At 35.4% G+C, this 25,578-nt stretch overlaps 1 protein-coding gene across 5 annotated transcripts in view; it reads right to left on the reverse strand.

The window, feature by feature from the left end:
* The window catches only part of LOC129254933 (nitric oxide synthase 1-like), a 63,537-nt gene extending 42,341 nt beyond the window's left edge, over window positions 1-21,196 (reverse strand). For all 5 annotated transcript variants that reach the window (XM_064108096.1, XM_064108094.1, XM_064108095.1 and 2 more), the window contains exons 1-5: window positions 21,060-21,196; window positions 14,609-16,572; window positions 4,496-4,626; window positions 2,691-2,853; window positions 1,940-2,031 (exon numbers count right to left, since the gene is read on the reverse strand). In XM_064108096.1, coding sequence (XP_063964166.1) covers window positions 1,940-2,031; window positions 2,691-2,853; window positions 4,496-4,626; window positions 14,609-16,339 — 2,117 coding nt within the window. In that variant the 5' untranslated portion in view covers window positions 16,340-16,572; window positions 21,060-21,196. The remainder of the gene's footprint in view (window positions 1-1,939; window positions 2,032-2,690; window positions 2,854-4,495; window positions 4,627-14,608; window positions 16,573-21,059) is intronic.
* Window positions 21,197-25,578: the final 4,382 nt, after the last annotated feature.

Consider the following 25,578-nt stretch of genomic DNA (forward strand, 5'->3'; position numbering starts at 1 on the left):
TGGATTCTTTTTTTTTCTTTTTGTGTGGTCGTATATTTTACGATCAATTTTGTCGTAAATGCGAGTAGGATCCTTCCAACCTTTTCTCGGTATGTGACCTTCAACTTGACATTCATCCTCAGCTGCTTTTCTAAATTATCAAGATTTGGGATCAGTATAGACAGAGAGAGACCTGTGTCTGCTGGACATAATGATTGCCATGAATATATAAACAATGGGGCTCAGTGGTAATTTCAGGATTTTTTTCTTTCCGGTTGATTTTTTTAACAGCTTATTTTCAGTTTGGAATGTGTTTTAATTGAACATAATAGTAAAAAAAAAATATCGATTCTATAACTTAGTTTTAATAGAGTTAACTCTTATCTCTAATATTTAATTTCTTTCTATTCTGCTTTTAAGTATATACCACCAAATCTCACTCGAAAAATAAATCTCTTTTTTTCTTCATTCGGATAGGGACTCCTGAACCTTTTCAAATGTATACGTAATACGCAAATATCTTCATATACTAGACTGTATACAGGTCAACTCAGACCAGTAAATCATGCAAGTCTATCACATTTACCACCTGCAGGGTCACACTGAGCAGTGACCCCTGAAAATAATTTTGGTCAAGTTCGATTCTCAAGGCTTCGGGTATAGCTACTACAGTTCATCAACAGGGAGCCCATAAACTCAACCTCTATTACCCTTTGCCTTTTCAGGTGAAAGAGATGATACTCCTATGACCGTGGACTTTAGTTTTATATTCCAAGGTAAAGGAAATTTAACCTTTGACCTTAGTCTGCATTCTGAGACCGCGGTAATCACCCCATACAGGTCGTAAGACGGGGGTCAATATGTTATTGCGCAACCCCCAAAGAGGCACCGAACTTGGAAAAAGGTCGGAGTTTCGATATTTTGAGATAGATATTGGTGCCGAGGAAAGAATTATCTGACATTATTGACAAATGCATAAAGAGTCAGATAAAAGCCATGCATCCCTCCCCCCACAAATAAAGGTTTAAAAGATTTTAAGGTTTAAAAAATGTAAAGAAATGTCTAATTTTCCTCTAACTTTACCCAAAATGCTTTTGGAATAGCACACCTTCGTTAGTGAAAACTGTTCTTTCTCAGACTCCCTCCAGATTTTACTCCCTTAAAATTAATTTCGTTTTTTGTTTGCCAACTTATTATTATATCAGAATTCCATGTTTTCAAATTAAGATGAAACATGAAGAAAAATCCCACAAATACTTTGACATCCCAGGAGTAACCCGTTACGTTGGCTATAGGCGTAGGTGGAAAGGTATTAGGATTGACTTTAGGGAGAATATCGGGTAAATCTTCGACTAAATCCCAGGATGAAAGGTGACTTTTCTTGCGTCAAGATGAGATGAAATATTACGATGACATCTCAATTCATATAAAGAGACAGTGGTTTCGTTCAATGCTTTTATCTTTTATTCTCTGAAGATGTCATATTATGGTAGGTCGAAAAGAGAGGACTTAAATCGTTAAGTTCATTTAGGTGGAATCATTTCAGAGAAAGCCCAAACAAAGCAATGTAATATCAGAAGGCAGTGAAATATATATGCAAGTACGTATATATATTTTTTTTATCAGCGAACAAAAAAATCTGGATTAAGACAAAAGGGTTTCCGTTCAACCCCTGAACACATATCCATATCATTGTATGATAAATCATAAAACAATGACAAAAATCCAAGTATTTTGTCACATCTTATTCAAGACGAAGAAATAAGAATTTGAATATGCCTGGTATATATCACTAATAGTAATTGACAAAGGTTCTCTGAAAGTTTCATCCTTTATAATGAGCGGAGGGGGTGAAGGTGGAGGGGAGGTGAGAGGTGAAAGGTGAGGGGGAGGGGAAGGGGAGGGGAAAGGGGATGGGAAGAGGGAAGGGGAGGGAAGAGATAGTGTCGTTTGTTCTTACCTGAGATTGCCTTTGTTTGTGGCATAGCTCATGTGATTACAGATAGCCTGGAACATTTCCTGTGGCGTGCTAGCATTGCGGGCATCAAATACCTGTCAAGAAGAAAAGATGTAAACCGATTAGAAATAACATATCAAAAACAAACAAAAACAGCAAGAAGAAATGTGATGATTGATGATCATTAAACATGGAATGATTGAAAACCCATTTACACCTTACTATATAGAATATCATTAGCACGCATAATAAGTTTTCTAAGTGTAAGCGACTCTTTATTGTACTCAAAGCTATAAACACACTTACAATCGTAATTGGTGCATGTAATTGCTTAATATCAGGAAGTAAAGAGGGGGGGATTAGGTTTTCGATTCAGAAAAAAAATCTAATCAACCCCTAATATGCTCTTTCTAGTAGCATTTGGTAAAAAAATGTGAGTTCACTGTGCAAAAATTACTTTGAACAATCGAAACAACAAGAATAGCAATTAAACACAATTTTCAGAGGATTTCTGTTTCGAACAATAAAATATGGATTTTGAACAGCCAATGTACATGTGTATAAGCAATTTTCTACGCGACATTTCAACGTAGCATGTTCTCTTTCTCACAATAAATGTAAATATGTTTTACCGACTTTGATGGCGATTTTGAGTTGAAATTTGGCCCAAAATCACATAAAGCATTCGAATCAATAACTTGACAATAATGTGATGTTAGTAATAAACAGAATCAATGATTTGTAATCTCTATACCTGTAGTTTAGTCCACTGTATTCTTCCAATACATCTAGGAGCATTCCTCCAGGCGGTTTTAGCTCCTAGGATAAGCTCAGTCTCAGTTAGCTGGTACGTACCAGTCTTCTCAATGGAATCCAATACAGCCGCCAAACGCTTCTTATGAGCCGCTGTGTCTGCCCTGGTAATACCATAATAAAAAACAAATACAAACATTAATGAAATGTACCATGGTCAGGTAGGAAGCTGACTTTGTTAGGGAGAGGAATCGAATCCCATGCCTTTGGTAAGGTATACATGCATTGTACTGCTTTCCACCCAAGAGTAAGATGTTGTATTGTAATGGAGCATTTCTTGTAGGTCGATAAAGAAGAGCAGGATATTGCTTATTAGAAGATTAAAACATGGCATTTTTTATTTAAAAAACACGATCCATTGGAACACCGAAATTCGTATAGGGATGTAAGCTTGTAAATTCCTATAGGGATGTAAGATTTGGTTAAACTACTATCATAGTGCTATGGAATCATCTTCCTGTTACTGCGAAGACAGCCTCCTCTGTCATGTCTGTTGAGCAATTAAAGAAAGCTATTAAATATCATATATTTTGCTAAAGAGGACAATGAATTGCATGGACTAAGCTGACCATTCTGAGGTGTTTGATTATTGTTTATTGACCCAAACTAGTGTGCGCGCAGCGCTTTGTCACCGAAAGGAAAAGGCGCTATATCAATGACCTATAGATTGGGTAGTGTGAGCTGAATCTCAGATTATAATGAAATAAATTCGTAGCTATAGAGCATTCCAGGTTTCCAGTATTCAATTTCAATTCAATTCAATTCATTTATTTTCCATTAAAAACTCAATCAAAATAAATACATACAAAATTCATAAATACAAATCGGAAGGACCCCAAGAAAAGCATAGCTTGCGAGGATGGGGCCCTGTACAATAATTTACAAAACAAAACAGATCTCACAGATCTCTCATAAACTTTTTTTCGGTATCCTCTGGCCGGTCAAAGGGGTCAAACGCATAGTTGAGGAGGAACTCTTTCCTTACAGAAGGGTCAACGGAAAAGAAACCATCGACACCTTGCACTTTAAGATAGTTTTATTCATGTATGGCCCGTATTCTGAGTTAGGGTCTAATTCAAACTCTGGTCTAAAGTTATGGTTTAGCCATGGATTGCCAATTGTGACACAAATCTCCAACAGTAGATTTTCAATTTTCACCATGTTTTGTGTTTAATTCATTTATTATCTGGGAATATCAACTATAACAGCTTTCTCTACCATCAACATCAAAACACAAGGAAAGAGAAGAGTGAAAATAAAAAATATACAATTTAAAAAATTAAAAACTTTGACTTCACATAATTTCAACACAGAGATAAAAACAAGTCCATGGATATATAAAATAATTTGGGCTTCAGAATACGGGCAATAGAAATTAATAGATTAATAAGCCCAATGTTGGCAGTCATGCATACAACCGAAACTGACTCCAATTTGAGCGAGGATAATAATTCCAAATAATATTATATTGATTTGGGGGTCTGTTTTGTTGATGGGATTGGACCATGGCCGCACGCAGATTTTTTTTCCCGGGGAAGCGAAGCGATCGAGCTTATTATTTTGATGCTTTTCCATTTTCTAGAGTAAACTTGACGAATTCACCCTTTTGGTAATTTTTGTGAAAGTTTTCTGTAAAAAAATGTTATGTTTTCAAAAATTTATGTGGGGGGGGGGGAGGCAGCTGCCTCTGCTGCGTACGGTCATGGATTCGACTGCGACAGAGGACTGATGCAAGGACAGACCTACCTCTTGATATGAGTAAAGTACTGATTGATGAAGTCAGTGGCATGTACAGTAAGCTCATCCTTGCTCCTTTGTTTTTCTCGAGGAGGAAACATGATTGAACCCATGCATTTCTTTTCCGAGCAATGAAGATCCTAGGGTAATCAAAAGTATAAAAGAATTATGGATGAATGTCGAGCCGTCAAAGCGAAAAAAATCACATTGCAACCTATTCTATCGATTTCAAGGAAAATTAAGATAAGTAAAACATCAGGAAATAAAGACATGAAAGAAGTGCAATATTCATGATATCTATTTTAAAGTATTTGACTTACATTTTGTTTCATCTCATGTTACTTAATTATTACTATTTTCAATACAATTTATTTATTCTATTCCCCTACTCCATTTCATATCCAGTATGCCCAACAAAAAATAAATCAGGTTTTGTTAGTTGGGGCTACCAGAAGAAGTGCAATGATCATGATGACAGACGGCAGTAATTTTACAGCTTTATTTGTGAATGGCAAAGAAAGAAAAAATGTTTTAGAACACAAAAGGTTAAGTTTTATGTCTAAACTAATGAGGTGTGGCAGAGAGAAAGATAGAGAGACAGAAAGAGACAGCGATAGAGCAGAATCGTTCACATTATTCTTACAATAATTATCTTCTGTGATAATACCTTCATGGAAAATGTTCTTCATGATACGATTGATCACAACGGTTTGAAGAAGCGACCTTTGTACAAATATTGTAACATATGAAACAGTGATTCTTGAGAGCCAACTCTTATTTCTCAATTCCATTTGAACCCGAGATTAGTTTGCCAATAATTCATGACACCAAAGTGACTTTCCTTTATAACTATGAATTTACGACTCGGCTGGGCCACTTTGCCCCTACCATGCCTACCGACGGCGAATAGGCCTACTCGAGAATCGGAAAAGCCTCATGGATAGTTCTCCGGGGTTGTCTCCCCCCCAAAAAATAAAAACTGTGGTACTTGATGAATGCAGATTTCTTATATTCCCTCTTTTCTCCCTAAATTGGGAGTTGAATGTCAAAATAAATCATTTAACATTATTTTGTGACCGGATTGAACTCAAAGGAGCTGGTGGTTGATCTTTCGAAAAGTTCTATCATAAGCAGGACCATCATCGTCACTGTAAAACGAGTACGCTCGATATTGGTTTACGGAGTAAAATAATTATATTGGTTGCAGGTAGATTTTAATCAGTGTTCTTTTTCCCAAATGTTTTACCCAAGAAATGTCCATGTTCCCTATTTATCAAATTTGAGGTAAGGCTTTACGAAAGCTTTCTTACAGTACAGTGGAGAACTAAGGAAATTATTCTTAAGGGCTGCTCGAAGTATATTGATCTCTGTCTGAAAGTCAATAACTTTTTGTGTGTGTGTCTTTTTTTTAATTATTTTTTTAAAGGATGTTTTATTGTATTCTCTCAAATCAAAATACACATTCACATTCCATAAGCAAGTTGTACAAAATATTTGAAACATGATTATAAATTATACAATAAATCCATAACAAGTATAATTATACAAATTATACATCAAACTTCAAAGATACTGGAAATTAATACTAATGCGTTTCAGCAATTACAAAATGAAATATTAACAAGATGTATGAAATGATAAGAGAGAAAAAAAGAAAGATAAAAAGCGATGTTCTACCTCCCAATCCTCCCCCGTCTCCAGGTTAGGAGCACCCTCCCCTTTATGCCTATACTCTACATGGAAGGGACCCCAATTCTCTGTATTGTTTTTTGTTTTTTCTGTGTTTTTGTTTATTTTGTTTTGTTTTGTGGTTTGTCTCTCGTTGTATATATATACCTTTGCCTCACTCTCCCAATATATTCTTTTAATTAAGATTTTCTATACATTGTAATCGACTATGCTATTATGATAAAATCGATGACGAAGTATTTAGGTTTTTAATACTTTTTTGACAACTTTTTTCTCAATTAAGAGGATTAGGCCTAGTGTACACTTCTTTGAGACCATACCACCCATTATTAACCATGATTTTCTTTGTAAAAATATTCATTATAATTTTTCTATATGTTAACACATTCTTTTCTCGATGCAATGATATTTTTTTCTTATATGATTTTTTTTTAGTTTGACTAGCAGAGATTGCAATTTATTTTTTTTATTTTACTATTACTATCTTTCGTTTATTTTATATATATACATGTTTGTAATTCTATGTGTTTTATGTTATGCAGGGCCCCTTGTAAAACAATATTTAAATTACTGATGGGGCTACCCTGTTGAAATAAAACTAAATAAATAAGTAAATAAATATTTATTGTGAAGGAATTTTACCGTATGTTATGAGCGCATAAACGAAACCACAACAAAAACAAGTATAAGATAAACAATCCAATTTCGGTTACTTTTCCAATTGCCTTTCAAAGCGGAATGTAATATCAATGATTCTGTATGTCATGTATCCTTCTGCAAAAAAATTGCATCAAGACATTAAAATGATTTAATACATGGAATGTGGTACCATATTCTTCAAATGCGATGACTGGGTTACTGCTTCGAATAATAACGTTTAAAAGTTATCAAAACACGGAAATAACGGTAGATATACACCATATATCTTCGAGTCGTTTATAATGAGGACTTTTTTAAAATGAAACATGAACTTTCTTTCCAGTTTGTGGGATGTGGTTGAGAATACGAGAAAACACTGGTAATTTTCTATTTTCGTTGTTTTACTATACTTTCGAGGAATAGGGGGATAATTCGTATTCCTGAATTTCATTTCTTTTGGGGTGGGATGTGGACAGGTATGGGTTATGAATTGAAGTAGATATCAACAAGTAAATCAAAGAGTTCGGAAGACATATTTAGAGCAAGATGTTGATCCGATGTGGCGGATTAGAATTAAACACTACATTCTAAAATCAAGATTTGATATTTTTGAGGTTATTACAGTATATACAGATAATAATATCAAGTTTTGAATATTGTTTTTAGGTCAACTGTGTCTCCCGGGTGCAAGAATAATGACACGTAACTTTCATCGCTATGACTCTGATGGAAGAGTTGCTATTATATATTTGTGCACGAGTAAAAATAAGGATAATAAAAATGAAATTGGAGAACAAGACGATGGAATTTTCGTGGATGTTTCCTCTGACATAAATAATATCTACACGTTTATTCCAGTTTCATATTGCCTCAAGGGGACTCGAGAAAACTACTTTCTTCTTATCATGCTTATTGTCACGAACTTGCAATGTTGGAAGCGACTGGGTGTAACATTCAAATTTTCAAAGTGAAACCTTTGAAGAGAATAATTAAGAAGTGGTGAAGCGTTTTTGATACACATGATCACTGTATGTACCGATCTAAGTTTTTCGTCACTTTACGAACAAACCGAATAGAGCGACAAAGGAACTGGCCACAGTTTATTCTAACTGTTTAGGATTGGCTGTATAATTTCATTTTAAAAGTCTAGCCATCAACATAAAATTTTGAAAATAAATTTGCATTTTTTTTTTTACTTGACCATACAAGATAAAAAATGATTCATGAAATAGCCCTTAGTTGGTTACGAAACTCTGACGCAATCATTTAAAAAAATTCACCCCTATTAAGTTAAATCCCAATATATGGTATTGGACGGTATATGTTTAGTTCATGCACATTATGTAAGTGGACATTAAAAATGATTGCATTCATGATAAATAATTATATCAATATATTGATATTGCCGCGCGACACCCCTCCCCTCCGGTTCCACTAAATGCAAGTCTTTAGTTTTTTTTTTTCTGGTGAATATGATGTGTTTTACCTTCGTCAGATTTGCTGTTCCAACATATAGGTTCACGGTATCTTACTGGTATATTCAAACTTGTTTTGTACATATACTGTACATGAACTTGATCACATCGAAAGCGGAGTATATAAATATAGACCAATATCTTATTGAGGCATTCGCAAAATTTCGTAATTCGAGTCAGATGACAAGAATGCGGTCATATCCTTTAACGAGTTATCCTGGTACGTGATCTTCTGATCAGCTTTTCATATCATTAAAACACAGATAACTTTGAAAGATGACTAATCTCATGGTGATTCATACTTTCTTCATCATATCAATTTAGTACAAATCAAATAACTTTGTTGGGGAAATCCCAAAGAGAGAGGGAGAGAGAGGGAGGTTATTTCGATATTTAATACCACGTGACTCTGACCATGCTGACCATGGACCTATAGTAGGTCCATGCTCTGACGTAATAATGAAACAGAAATGTTCATGCTACTCATTTTGTGATTCCTTTTCCCCCTTCCCTTTTGGTTTTAACATTTTGGGCACGTATGTTACTCTGCCGTTTCAGCACAAATCAAAAGATAATTAATATATTTTTTCAGTGTACAAAGAAATCAATGATCTTGATCCAAAGGTTGGAAAGTAGTAAACATTTTCGGAATTCTAATGTTAGTCTCATCCGAATGACCACAAATACTTGTCCAAAAATCTTTAAAACAAATAATGTGGTGGCTAGATTACACTATCTTAGACAATTACAACTTTGCAGTCAATGAATTCAATTGAAAGTCTTTTTGATTTCTCCAGGTCTAAATCAAGAAAGTATGACGTAGAATGATGTTTATAAACCCTTCAGGTTGGGTATTTTGGGGGCTATGCGGAAGATCGGGTCAACAATGTTCTAACTGATGAAGACAAACAAGCTTTTAGTAAGTAAGGATCAACAAAAAGATCAGAACCAATACCACTTGTAGGAACACAGAACCCTTGGAGATATCTGCCTGCTCACGCGCACAGACGCACGTAATCATGGGTGTTTGGGACATTCTTCCACAAACATGACAATTAAAATCATCAAAATTTCCGAAATTCCTGTATCAAAAAGACAGCGAAGTGACCATATCTAATGAAATATTTTACCGATAATGTTTAGGAAATGGTGCGAGATTTCACATTTTAATAATGACAAAACGTGTTTACAAAAATAAAAAGATTACAGTTCACTTGAGCGAAGCGAGTAGTTTGCATATTTTCAAGCTTATTTTGCGAACAATCGATGTTAAACGCTTTGATGTACCGTCCAAAGTTTCAAAAGGGATAAATTCCGAAAAAAAATGATATTGATTAAGTAAAATACGGGAATATATTAATTTTCTCAAATTTCCACATTTCATGCGTAATTTTGAGCCACTCATAAGTCTATCACATATTAGATCGAATTCTTTGCTATATGATATGATCATGAATCCAAACTTTGAACTCTATCAACTGCCCTCTACTTCACCTGCACCTGCATTGCACCTACTTGATCAATGAAAAAAGACATTTATGAACCATTTTTACGAGGCCGCCATCATTTTCAAGCTTAACCGCTCACGATGGCGGTCTCCTGCATTCGTTAAAACTGTTATTTTCTTTCAATTGAATAATGCTTCTTTTTTATATATATTTTTCATTGCTTTATTATGACTATTGTTTTATTGTTTTGAAAAACTTAAATATATCACCTTTGTAGATGTTAAGTTGCATATTTATCTTGAATGCAGAAATAAAAATAAATCAATCAATCTCGAGATTAATTAAAACACGATCGATGTATTAGGAAGATATACGGTTGATGAAGAATGTTTATAAAAACATAAATAAAAAAACTTCCTGAAACCGAATATGTAATCGTGCTCTTTCAATCTAATAAACCTTCAAATATTGCAATGAAAACGGCTAAATGTTGCATTCTTAATAAATTCATCATAATGAAGTTTTGTAAAAATTGGGGCCTCTAAGATTAAAAAAAAACTACGGTTTGTTTGATATTGATAACTAACATGACTATTTAATAATTACTAATGCTCCGTGCCAGGCTTTCCTGCCCATTCCGTATCGAACATATGACATTGATCAATGGCCCGATTGATTCTGAACACAATTTTTAGACCATGATTGAAACTAAATATTCAATTTCTTAAATGGAGAACTGATCATGCATGTCTTATGAAATAGAAATCCGACATTTATACGCGTAAAAATGGCATCATATCCCGCCACATCAAACGCTTGAAGAAAATCTGTCAACAATTTAGGAATGAAGATATCAAGTCTTTTGATCTCTTGGACAAACTCGACATTTCTGTTTGTTTTCCTCTTTTGGCGTGTGCGAACCTTCGTGTTTGAGTGTAACGTCTTAATAATGTCCCCATTGCACTATGTCACGCTTTTTGATGGGGAGGTGGGGGGGGGGGGGGGGGCGGGCATACATTTCAATGTGTGCAGGCACCTTTTTGTGCACACAGTGGTGTAAACTGGTAGGGCATTGAAATAATTGGAAATGGAAACGATGCCCCTATCTATGGGCACAAAACGGGTTGAACTTGCGACAAACAGATCGGATCTGGCTAACGTGTGTTTCTAGGCAACGATAAACAAGTTAATGACCTAACATTACAGAAGACATACAATAAGAATTGGGACCAGACAGTGAAGGCTGGATAGAAAGAGAAAAGGATATCCAACAGGTTTCACCCATATTGTCAATTATTGGCCTTATTAGACAATACGAATATTTCTGAGAGGCCAATTTACAGTCATTGTTAAAAGAGATCAGTGTGACATAAAGATGATTTGTTAAAAGAAATTTGAGTTCAATTTCAAATCAAGGACAAAGTCCTAAATCGAGCGTATGTTTTTCATTTAATAAACCGTCCCGCAACGCCTAAATTTATACGCTAGAGTTGCCGACTTACGCTTTATTTTAAAGTTTATTATAAAAAGAGGACATTACCCATGCATAGTTAAATATGTTAAAGTGCAGCAGACCTTGATATTTTTATTTTTTGTTGTATAATTTCTAATTCAATTTTGTTTGTACATTTCAAATTTTCTACAGTGAAAGCGCTTTGATATAGATCTCATGAAGAGCGCTATACCATTTCTGCTTGAAAGTAGGTCATCGATTATCGATCTAACAATTGTGCCGTGGCCGAGTGGTCTAGGCGCCTGGCTATACATGGAAAGTCAGGGGTTCGATCCCCGGCCGCGGCACCTATGCCCTTGAGCAAGGCATTTAATCTACAATGCTCTTTTATCCTGCTTTCAAATAAATGGAAATGCTATATGCATTATTTGTAACTAGGTGTGCACTTGTTTAAAAAAAACCAATGAAATCATTGTGACGACATACCACTAATAAAATGAATAGAAATGTCATCCTTGGGTCAGTGCTGGTGAGCGGTCAGCTAAGGTCGTACTAGATCGATTGGCTTTGCACTCGTTACATGATCATTACTAGCAAGCATGGCAAGGGCTATCATCACGAATTATGGTGTAGCTGATGTTTTGTTGTTGTTCTTGTTCAAATAAAAAATAAATGATGAATCGATCTGTATATTTTTAAGTCGTGTTCACGCTATTTTAATTACAATAGCTCACGTGCATTATAAAAGTTCCGATCACCACAAGCGTTCTCAGGCATACATAATAGGCACGAATGCACGATGGCACGTACTATCTTCGAATTCGAGAAGAAATAATAATAATAAGATTTTATTTACCCAGGGTAGCCACTTCAGTTAGCGAATTTCTATACCAGCGGGCCCTGCATAACAAAATGATTACCTTTCTCCTATCTAGCAAGAAGGCAGAAGGTCCCATGTTTACAAGTTCATGGAATGACTCGCCCGAGGATCGAACCCACGAACTCTCGTTCAGGAGGCGAGGCGGACGCAGGGAAAAAAGGGTGGAATGAAAAGAGTGGTATCGAAAGAAGGGGTTGTAGTAAGTTATTATAGATAAAACTAAACACAATTTGTTCTTGTTTCTGATCTACGACTTCTTGTTATGACAAACCTGTGATTGTTATGATAGTTGGAAACTAATTCGAATTTAGCCTAGGCCTATAGGGCCTATCATCTATTCCATATTGTTTTTTTTTCTTTCTTATATTTTTTTAAATTTTACTTGTAAATAATACAATCTATCGCAGCCAGGTCACAGTATTCAAATCACATATTGTATAAGCGTAAATCTCTATTGCTCTGATATACTATTACTCTAATATTGGTACTCTGAGTTACCAATATTATTTACCTAGTTCCCTGCAGCAGGGGAGCGCCAAAGAAATAATGAAGAAAAAATAGAATAACACAAATAAAGAATAAAGAAAAATATATTATATGTTTAACAAAATATATATATGTAAATTGATTTAATAAATATTTATATATATATATATTCAATTTTCTTACAAATTCATTCATTTCATTTTTCTTCGCAAAATGGTATTTTCTCTTCATTCGCGTATGTAATTAAGTATGCACATATTACATTTCTCTATTCATTTATCTAAACGTTAAGTTTGCGTATTGTGCTGTTAATATGTACACTTTTGCTAACAATCGTGTACAGAGACAGGGAGAAATAATTGTGATGATGAATGAATGAATAAATCGAAGCGTAAATTATTAAAGAGAGATAGAGGGGGGCAGAGAACGTTGGAGAGAGAAGGTGGGACGCTCATTCGAAATTGTTACCTATTGTCGTGATGGTTGTCCATTGTCGGCGAAAGGTACCCAATAAAAGCAAGCCGAGATGTTAAACTACGTCCGATGCATTTTTTGTGCATTGAAAGACTTAATCCTTGCGTGAAAAATATTGGTAGAAATCATTTATTCCGCCGATTCTATTCAGTTTCTATGATTTCTTGTATAACCCCTATATCTATTTAAATCACAATTCCCAACTAAGCTTTAGTGATATCAATTCATATTCACAAAAAATGAAATAGTTCATTTCAGGTGTCGTTTGCACTATATTTTTTTTCCCGAGAGTACAACTCTAATTGAGGTGTGCCGTGACCGTCACGCCATTTTATTTTATTTTCTTCTTTATCACCTTTTTTTATCGTTTTAAGTTCTATTTATTTATCTTTTTTATTCTTTAATCAATTATTTTTTTTATTTTTTTTAATTTTATCTTATTATATTTATTTCATTTTTCTTTTTAAATTTCAATGTTATTATTATCATTATTTTTTTTTTTTTTGGGGGGGTGGTTATATGCCGTGAACAGGTTAATGCTATACAATATATAGAATACAATAGATAGATAGATAGATACAATAGATGTGTTTAGAAATTTAAACATCTTTTTTTTTTACATCTTTTAAATCAATTCGGATGTTTTTGTTGTTGTAATAAATAATTTTAAAAATACATTGATTTCTTTAATTCTTTTTGGTATCGCCGGTGAAATGTGCTTGAATAACAATTGTTGATTCTCATACATGAATATTCATTTGTGTTTGTAGTAAAAAAAAAAAGGTCTAAATAGGCAATAGACACATAGGAAGTTTATACTACAGTGAGAATTACAGTACTTAATTTGAGAATTATTATGGATCTATCTATTCCATGTTGAAAGGAAATGTTCCATGTATTATTTGGAGAGTGCCTTAGAAATCATAATTTGACTTTAAAATGTTTCTTATTTTACTTCCAATTTTGATAGCATTTTCTGTGTTATGCTTGTTGGACTTTTCTATTTTTATTCCAACCAACTTTTTGTTGAGGTGCACTTGTCCTTTAATTTAATTGAAAAAAATGTTGTTTTCGGACAAAAATGACGAAAATGGATTTCAAACCACAATTCCAGCCAAGTTATATTGTATTAACAAAATTATTGTTAAACGGAACATTGAGAAAACAATGATTCCTATTCTAAACAATATTTTTGTGCGTGTACTAAATCAATATAATTATGTTCAATCACATAAATCATGAGATGAGTGGAAGATTATTGTATTCAATGATGATGTCATTTTTCTGCAGTCTGTTCGTCAACAGAGAGACAAACATCGCATTGCTAACGTACAGACTCGATGAAAGAAATTTATAAAAAAAAGTTTCAGAAGCTTGACCAATCTTTTACTTCCAACTTTAAAAGGGACATGGGATGGGTCAGAGGAATACGTAACAAATCAATAATGATTTTTATCCTTTTGCACAATTATTTATGTTAGGTTACAAGCTGAGGTAATCTTGGACTAGAATAGCGAACCAAACCCTCATTCGAATTTCATCATAAAATCTATATTTAAAAAATAATAATATACTTACAATGAATGCCTTTTGATGCAAGGTATCTGTAAACTGCTTTCCATCTGCGACATTATGAAGTCTGACGTATTTGGCCTGTTTCTTGGTGAAAGGACAGACAGGACCTGCTATTGTAGGACCGTTGCTTGGTGGTGAACTTCCTCCATTCTGGTTTGATTCTGTGTTCTTATTGGAAGAATTATTCTCCTGAGGAGATGGTATTGGATCTGTTTGGATTGATATTTCGCTGGTGGAGACATTATGAACTTGAGTTGGTTCTATGAGAACGCCGTTCGATTTGCCGTTGATATTGATATGATTTGTTCTGTTCTGCTTAATTGGGGTAGAAGCGTTCTTGTTGATAGAATAGCTCCCGGCCTGTTTAACCCCCTCAGGCACAGTTACAACCCCATTCGCCGAACACCCCGCTCCCATACCGTCTGCTATCCCGTTAACTAATGTCCCGTTAACCCTCAAGTTCTTGCTATCAGGGGTAATGGTACCGTTGACGCTATTGTTACTCGGACCAATGCCGTTCACGAGAGGTTCTTTGAGCAAGTTCGCGTTTAGTGGTGTTCCTTCTTCGGGCGGTGTTTGTTGACTAAACTCCTGTCGGTCGTGTACTTCTGTCTTGCTTCGCTGCACCCCCGCAGGCTCTGATTCTGAATGGAACTCGCTTTTGACCTCATTATGGTCACGTGATCCGTTTGCAAAGTTGACGTAAATCTCTCTTGTTTCTTTTTCTGGGGATGAAAAACCCGGGCTCCTGACCGTGATGATCCTCTCAGGACATTGGATGCCTTTACTTTCGGATTGATATTCGTGGGATTCCTCAATCAGGGACATTCCCTGATTACGCGCACGTTCTCCTTCTAAGTCGTAGTCTACAGATGTCCGGGGACTGTCGTAGTAAAATTCTTCATGTGACTGTTGCTGTTGTTGTTGCATGATCTTCAGCTGGTAGACGTCACGAGGGTAGGTGCCGTTCCATGCAAATACGTTTTGATATTCAGGGACACCATGTCGGTTGCAGTAGCAAGGAGATGGTTCACGATAGCTGAAATTCCTAACGGGGCTTGTCGGTAGACTACCTCGAGCAGGAGATCTACTACTATCTCGATCACGTCGCGATCTACGCGCAGGACTCCCATAACGATAAGGACTATTGTCCGGTGTATGAGTCCGTGGTCGAGGTGGTTGATGGCTCCCATGTACGATGATGCCGTTATGGAGTTGAGCTTGGTTGTAGATGGTATTTTCATAATTTGGTAAATGTGCATTGCGAGGCCATGTCGAAGAAGGGGCACGTGTGGGACTCCTTGAACTATCTCGACTAGATCGCCGCTGCTTTTTGGGTCCGATACCCGGTGACGTCTTGTTAGGTGTTTCATCTGTCTGTTCCGGTTCGGTTATCCGTACAATATTAACGGCACCATCCGGTGACATGACGGTTTCCAGTCGAGTGCGGTATCCTTCAGGACCTTTCAATACGATCACACAAGGCGTGTCCATAGGGACGCTTCGAAGTACCTCAAGTGCAGTATTATAAGGCACATCTGTAAGTTGAACGCCGTTAACCGCAAGAAGTATATCCCCTATCCGTACGAGCCCCGAATTCTCAGCCACCCCTCCGGATATCAAATCCGAAATCAGAACAGGCGGATTGCACTTTCTCTTCCTCACCAAGAATCCGAGGCCATGCGGCGGTCTCTTCACTAACCGAATAGAAAATGTGTTGGGATCGTTCTCCATGGTTGAGTTTTTTTATATTTGTTTTTAGAATTTTACTTCGCTCAAATTTCCAGAGTTTGGAACGCATCAATTGCAGGTATCCAACAAATATACTTTTGAATACGATTTTCACAAAATTCAAGTTTTCCCCTACTTTAAAGATGAGAAATTGACTCTCAATGTATATCAAGAACTATCGTAAGTGCTGCTATATCCACAACCGAGAGAGTTGAAGTGACGATAAACAGAGGTGCCTGAGGGGAAAACAGAGAAAATATCATATTAATGATTTTAATAGCCAATAATTTGTCACCACGCCCAGGGGTGAAACATTTCAAACACTACCCAATTATGGACGATAATAGCTATTCAACAGACGGGCGGGGATAAATTAGTCCAATTTGTCGCTCCAACCCGCACGGTAGTTAGGATTCAAAACATATTTCGATTTCCTTCAAATACAAAGTTAGTTCCGCCTACGATTTCTTAAATAAATATTTCCCTAACTTGATTTTATACATAACAGGATCGAAGACCATTTAACTTCTTCTTGAAAGTGAGCGGACTTTTCTATGTACTTTTTTTTACACTTCACACACGAACTTCAACTTGCTTTTGATAATTTGCGGAATAATATTTGTTATGTGTTCGAAATATAAACGGAAATTGAAAATTGCTTTTGCGATTTGATGGACATTTGAATGGTATAAACATCATAATGAAGTGTAATGATGCGGATAATTGAATTTCATCAAAAGATGATCAGCATTAAATTCTTAGCGATAAATACGACAACTTTCGTGAAAACGGGAATCAATCATAAACGACCCTATTATGGTGGGCGGAGAACACGTTGCATACAAGTCCAAACTTTGTCCAAACGGTACTTATTCCTTGACTACTTTGCAAGTATCATATACGTTTCCATTGATTACAGTGTCAATTGGGTGTTCCGGTCTGAAAATAATTCATCTAAATAAATAGAAAAAATTCCAACGAACAAAAGGTTGACAATTTCATTGAAATCTGATAACAAACAACGAAGTTATTGAAATTTAAAGTTTAGCAATTTTTTGTGAAAACAGTTATACGCATCTCATCATGGATATGTAGTAAGTAGGCTGATGATGTCCCCACTTTTCTTTTTCTGATATATCCCCCTTGTAAGAGAATAGGCTGCATCAGTTATTTTCTAACACGTTTAAGCAGTAGTCAATCCGATTTTGTTTTTCATTTTGGAGTAAAAGGGGAATAAATATAATTCATATGATATAATACAAGAAAATACGTAATGAAATGACATCATAAGCTTGTTCATTGCATATTCATGAACACGTGCATAGGACTGTTTTACCAAAGTTTAGAATGTTATAATGTTATCATTCTTTGTCCGATTTTAATGAAATTTTCAGTTATTTGTATGTCTGATTTTATCTTAGATTATACCCATAAAGATGTACAATAGGGGTGGCGCTATGCATGATATGAAATGAGTCTACAGTCGAAGCAATGGCAGTATTATAAAGCGAGTACCAAGATTTGTTTTCATGATTTATCATAAGAGGTTTAGATCTCTGTATTTAAGTGGATGCCATTTCATGATTAGATAAAATGGGGAGAAGCTGACAAAATTGTTAGCAAACACCAAAAAGTCTGTTGTCCTAATGTTAAATTTCAATCTAAAATGAATAATCTTTTTTTAATGGGTAGAGAATTTTTTTTACACACGCTAAATTTTCCTTAACCCCGTACTATAGGTGGGGCTAAATTGCCATTTAGCCCCACCTATAGTACGGGGTTAAGCTTAGCCCACTTTCTTTTTACACAGCATATTTACAAAGTGGGCTAACCCCACCTTTAGTACGGGATTATTTGGCCCTGCAAAAAAGCAGGGTTATCCCAGCAATTGCGGTGCTAAGAGCGATAGTACGGGGTTAAGATCGCTAGTGTAAAACGAAAGTGGGCTAAGCTTAACCCCGTACTATAGGTGGGGCTAAATGGCAATTTAGCCCCACCTATAGTACGGGGTTAAGGACATTTTAGCGTGTGTAAAAAGGTACGAGTGAAGTACTTGTACTACGAATGATCGACAAAAACCACTAGTCCGGGGTTAGCGAGTTTCGTGTGTGAAAAGCAAGCATTTCTTATCCGGGGTTAGCGATAACAATTTGGCATGTGTGAAAAGGAAAACAAATAGTACGGGGTTAAGGATAGTACGGGGTTAGCGATAGTCCGGGGTTAAGAAAATCCTGTGTAAAAAGGGTATAAAACACTTTTGTTGGAATCTTCCGTTTTTACATTTGATTTGTCGGTACGCCTTTATTAAGGAAAGTAAATTTATCTGGAGAGTGAGCATGGTACAACAGTTAGAGCAAAAGGAGGATGGAACAAGCGAGTAAGGGGGTGTAAGAGAGTGCAAGGAATAAAGAGAGATAAAGAAAGAGAGAGAGAGATAAGGGAGAGAGAGAGAGAGAGAGAGAGAAAGTGCAAGAGATTGGGAGAGCAGATAAGGAACATATTCCCTGACTTACTATTTATCCAATCAATGTTTTCAAGGGTAACTGCTGAACTTTGAAATTCAGTAGCTTTGTTGTTTGTTGTCGGGTTTTGATGGGGTTTTCAGCGTTTTGCTTATCAAATTTTGCTCTGTCTGTATAGATAGAATTGTTTTCTGCCCGAAATGTCCCTTAAAGCTCGTAGTCCTCCTCCATTATTGTAGTTTTGTTGTTTACATATTGAAACTAGAAGTTACAGGGGCTTGCCTTTCTTACAAGATTTTCTTGACAGACCCTTTTTATAGCCAAAATCATTGTCGTTCACCTCAGTTCCTGTTTAACTCTTCTTATATTGTTTATTTGATATCATTGAACTGTTTGTGAAAATAATAAATATGTATTGTTACTCTGATTGTACTTTTTAACGGAAAATTAATAAATCTATCAATCTAAATCGATTATATAAAAGTCTTAATTTACTGTGTAATTATTATTTTCAGTAAATTTCTGAGCACCGTGGCCTCCAGCCCCGGGCCAGCCCCGGGCCAGCCCCCCCCCCCCATGTCGACAATGGCAGATGAAAAAAAATATATATACGATAGATAGGTGACAGGTCATATTCTACGTAACAGTTGCTGACTTGGTGCCAATATATGACCCCCATACCGATTTAAAGGTTGGAACCATCCTATTATATTATTGTAGCCAACGATTGTGATATCATCAATTCGCTACACTAATACATGTACGTCATGAATGTCAATGCAAACAATACTGATCTGTGGATGACAGTCGATTAGGATATCTACATCTAGCGTTAGTATAGCGCCAACATGCGGCATCAATGTTAGATAACTGAAGAGCTGTTTTTTATGTTATTGGGGTTGGAGTGGCAATTTTCATGAAAGTATGTTCATAACTTGTTTAAAGAAGATTCCATGCTAGATAGAAATTGTTTTTAGAACCCCCCCCCCCCCAAAAAAAAAAGACACGCATGTGAAAGTTTAAACAATGTCACATTAACAATAAGAAAGTAGGTCTATTTTTTTTTTTTATTAATTACTGTTTTACACTATAATTCGAGACTTAATTTTGGTTATAACGTCATAGTGATCACGGTGATGTAGGATAGGGTCAAGTTACTTTTATATTTTCTCCATAAAATGGCTGAAATGAATTATTTTGACGTATTACATTTTTTTTTGCTTGAGGACTTGCGCAATACGTTATCTGTCTTATTATTTGATTACTGCCCAAGTGAATTATACTTATGATGAAACCACACATGACCGAAATTAAATACACAGTCTACGTGAAAGCTGTCCCAAGCCCTAATCATAATATATTAACAAAGTTGTCAATTTTATATCAAACACAAAGAACCATGACTTTCTTTTTCCTTGTCCAATTTATTTGAAACTTTCAGTATTCTTTTAATCTTTTTTTTTTCGTCCTCGCTCACATAAATTTCCATGAAAAATTGATTTCCCCTTAAACATGGGATTTCGATCCTTCGAAATATCTTTCTACCAACCCGACCTTGATTTGTATCACTTTGACTCCTTTGCTTTTTCCATACTATAAGAGTGATTCACATATAAATACAAACACTCTAAAAAATAGGTTTACCCAATAATGGGTAAAATGGGAACATGCATGTTGGTTGGGTAAAAAAAATTCACGCAATGAAATAGCCTAATACGGGGTGAAAAAAATACCCAGCAAACATGCATGTTCCATTTCTACCCAATATATCGAATGTACATTCTGTTAGCTGTGCTAAGTGTCATTAGGTTTTATGTGACAAGTTTTTTTTTACTCTGTCAATTCATTATTCTGATCTTGACTTCAAGTTGTTTTAGATGAAAGCATCAAACCTTCTTATAACGACGGTTTGGCATACTCAATCAAAGAAAACTATAAAGTTATGAATTTTGTAAATCTGATTTTGTGACATTGCAAGCAGCTCCCCATTTATCAGTTAATAGGTTTTCAAGAAGTGAAATGTTTAATGATATATGATAACCAACTACATTTTCCTACCATTTTGTCTATCTGTATGTTATATGACATAATGATCAAACAAGGTAGCAGGGGTTGTCACTTAGCTTGACTGCGTGACAATAACCCTGGCCTGGAAGGCAATTTATCTTAATAGTACAGGTGCATAGGGAGAGGGAAGGGGGAGGGGAGAGGGCTGAGGAGGGGGTAATGAATATTGTGCTGGAATAAGCCAATATACTTACCACATACGATTAATATTACAATGGGTCAGATCATATTGATGTCCCAAAGCAGAGCTCATCATGACAGAGTGTTTGGAGAAAGCCCTCTGTAGTCTAGAGGCGAATATCCACAACCCTCTCTTGTGTGATTTGAATCTGGATGTAAAATACAATGTATATAGAACATACATTAAATGTATATCGAATCAAATGTACGGACTTATACCAAGTAGTCATAATTATAAAAATTCATCTATTCATAACATGTAATGATGAAATCCTAAAATTATATTTCATCACAAGGACACGAAGCATCATTTAGAATATATCATATAGAACATGAGATTGCACACAAAAATAATTTGTTCAATAATTACGAGGTGAAAATGATGTCCACTCACTATCCATTATCAATAGATAACATTTAATAATAGCTTATTACACAAATTATAATTATAATAATGATAAGCAGTAATGATAATGATATGCAACATCTATGTAGAGCTCTAAGCATTGCATTCTACATGTTCTATTCCCCTTCTTTGTGCATGTCTACTATAATCAATCAGAATTTGGTGAGTAACTACATTTTTCATATTCGTTAATACATCATTTTCAATAACGATTTACCTCAATGTAATATCTTAATTAGCTATTTCCATTTATCAATAATCACTCTGCTTGATATCATTTGTGAGAGGATTCGATTTTCAATTTTCCTATTGATTTAAAGAGATTGAATTGAATTTATTTCCGCTACACAAACAACCATATTTTAGAATAATACATGTGAAATTAACAAAATAAAAACGGGAGGTTGTCCCTACTCATCTACTCGTCTACTGAGAGTTCATTGTTCCCTATCAGTATATTGCAAACTCTGATTCAATCAGAGAAATAATTTGAAATTCACCGGACAGGATGATAGCTCAGTGGTAGATCACCCCTTTGAACGGAAGGTCATGGATTTGATCACCGACCGAGACGCTCAAATGACTTAAAGGTCAAGTCCACCTCATAAAAATGTTGATTTGAATCAATAGAGAAAAATCAGACAAGCATGATGCTGAAAATTTCATCAATGATAATAATAATAATAGTTGGATTTATAAAGCGCTTTTTGCCAGAGGATACAAAGCGCTGCTATTATTACCCCGGCTTTAGCTCGAGCTACCATCACCGGATATCGGATGTAAAATAAGAAAGTTATGACATTTTAAAGTTTCGCTTATTTTTCACACAATAGTTATATGCACAATTTAGTCACATGCAAACGAGAGAATCGATGATGTCCCTCACTCATTATTTCTTTGTTTTTTATTGTTCGAATTATACATTATTTCAATTGTGCAGATTTGACAATAAGGACCAACTTGACTGAACCATGAAATGTTAAGCAATGGTAATTCAACATGATCAGGGAGAAATAAAAGTTTGTTTCACAGGACAATGAGGAGAATATTAGAATATTTCATATAATAAAATACAAAAGAAATAGTGAGTACGTGATGTCATCAGTTCCCTCATTTGCATACTGGCCAGGATGTGCATATAATTATATGTTTTGAGAAATTAAGCGAAAATCTAAAATGTCATAACTTTCTTGATTTACATCCGATTTCGATGAAATTTCAAGTGTTATGCTTAATGGATTTTTCTATTTTTATTCAAATCAAATTTTTGTTGGGGTGGACTTGTCCTTTAAAAATATCTGCCTTCTTGCTACAGTCTCTCAACAGTTAGATTAAATGAGATGGATGATAATAACATGTAATTTATCAAGGGTCCAGCAGTTTCATAACTGAAGTGGCTACTTAGACCGTTTCAAAATAAAGCTGAAATAGAAGCACTGTTCCACTGTATTGAATATTGACATACCGGTCATGGCCATATATACCCCCTACAATACCAAACTATATGTATAGTTCACAATCATAATGCTATATCATGATTCATCAGGTATCCATGTAAAAAATGCACTAATCTCATCGTTGTTTCGATATGAGTTCACGTGAACTTTTTACGCACTGATGGGTCTTGAAAATACGTTCTTAATAAACCCTTCAAAAGAAACAAAAATCAATATCCATTTCTGTGAAATGGAATCTTTTCAACCGAATCTCAGTGACAGAATTACAATCGACCTTAAAGTGTGAATCAATCGTATCAAAGGAATGACAAATAATAGGCCTTAATTCAATATTGGACAATAAATTTGAAGAATATGGGGACTACAATATTTCCAGGAGACACCAATGGTACAGAAGTACAGAACCACCAACGGAACCAACTACAAACCGACCGATGATGTGCTATTGAAAATAATGAAATAGTTTTTTATCGGTTTTTAGACGGTGCTGTTTGTGTGACTGACGATAATATTTGGCCTAAAATAATAATGTCGTTATTTGCAAGTTTCCATATAAATACATCGTTTATATGACGTCAATTATGAAAACTTATTATTAACTTATTATGAAAATGAAGTTGAAAGTGGGGGCCAGGGAAAGGGGGCACTTTCTTAAAAAAAAGGTAAAAAAACTTATCTACCCCACTCACATGACTCATGAAACTTAAGATTAGGATTATTGTTACAATTTTTGCCCTTTATAAGTAATAATATGAACACTTGTTCCAAAGGGAAAGGGACGCGATCAGAACATTAACATACTGAACATTTTTAACAAACTAGAAAAGAAAAGGGGCATTTATCAAAAGGAAATTAGGGAATATCAAAATAGTGCATTTAATTAGAGGTTAAAATTGATGAATTTCATTATCAAAAGAAAAAGAAATAGCGAAAGGGGAAAATCATATTTTGAAAGGGATTGGCTATGCGATTAAAAGATGCACTTGCAGAAGGCAGAACGCTAATTGAAGAAACCATGCGCTCATATCGTACGAAAAGAGTGGTTTCTTAGGACAACTTATCTGATATGAAGAACAGGCACCTATGAAAAGGCAAAGGCGCAAAGAACATGTTCGCGAGGGGCATTTTATTGGGTAAGAGGGGCACTGATTCGAGAAAGGACAACTATAAGATGGCAAAGGGGCACTTGCTAACAGCATAAAACGGGTCCTTCTCAGGTATGAAAGGGGCACAGAACACGTTCGTGAGGGGCATTTTCCTGGGTAAAAGGGGCACTGATTCGAGAAAGGGCACTTACATGAAGGCAAGATGGCACTTGCTAACACATAAAACGGGTCCTTCTCGCGTGAAAGGGGCACAAAACACGTTCGAGAGGGAGCATTTTCTGTAAAAGTGGCTCTTATAATACGAGAAAGGGCACTCCGTAGCACCTAAACGGGTCCTCCTCAGATGAAAGGGACACAGTACACCTTCGTGAGGGCATGGAGGGGGCATTTTGTTTGCGTAAAAAGGGCACTTTTCAGTGCTTCCAATAGTGTTGGAGAGGGGGGGGGGCACTGTGCCACCCGGCTCCCCGGATCGCCGCCCCCGGGGGGGGGGGTAGTATAAAAAAATACGCATATTTTGGTCTGCATGACCTGCATGCATGTATAATATCAAAGCGTATATTGCAAGATACCCCTCCGAGGTTTACGTAAAAATCTTTGTCGTGTAATATTGTGCCGTATTGCACGGTATGATAATGAATAATGATCATTGAAAATAAGTTATATTGGCTTTTTTCAGGGGATACGATAAATAATTTTTACCTAAGGGCCAATATAACTCTAATATAATTCTCATTCTTAGTTGTCTAATATCATGAATGTAAAATAGGTATATGTGTGAATATAGCATACCCAATACCAATACTTTTAATTTTTTATAAAAAGTACTTCGAAAATCTTGTTTTAAGAGTATTATATATTGATAAATTATAATATATATTAATGATACAAGTGATTAAGGTTGAATTTTTTCAATTATACTTAAAATGTCTCTTCTTTTACATCGCTATGGAAAGACGATAATAAAGCAATAGAATATTTCGATAGAGACTTTTGCGTTTAGAGTTAATACAAACACTTGACTACATGGTCTATGTCAGTACTTCATCAGTTTCCTAGCAGTCATTGTTAGTATGGATACATTGGAAAATAATTTAACGTCAGATGTTAAGATAGTATAAGATTTTTGTACATAAAAAAAATACTAATTGTTACGTCACGAATTTGTTTTTCCGCGGGTCATATCTGTTCCGCGCATTTATTATGCACAACGAGCATCTCAAACACCATCACTTTCTCCCTCCAACGGTAACTTTCGATCAATTTCATATTTGATGACGTCACAAATCTGACTGTAATATAGAAGTCCCATTTGGTATTCATGCACGTGAAGACAGAGTGCAATCAAAGCTCAATTTGCTTTCATTTATGAAAACGGCGCCCGAAAATTGGCCTACCGGAAAACGGTATAAAAACATCTTCTATTTCCTCCAGTTTGCAGATACTTTGTTTTTACCCTCTTTTTCTATTCAACTCATTCCATTTTTTCTTCTCCATATCCCCTTTGAATTTCAATCAATCTTCCCGTTCTGATTGTTTTCTGAATTCGGAAAGCAAATCGGAA

Source organism: Lytechinus pictus, chromosome 2, assembly GCF_037042905.1.
Source record: "Lytechinus pictus isolate F3 Inbred chromosome 2, Lp3.0, whole genome shotgun sequence".
Classification (NCBI taxonomy): Eukaryota; Metazoa; Echinodermata; class Echinoidea; order Temnopleuroida; family Toxopneustidae; genus Lytechinus; species Lytechinus pictus.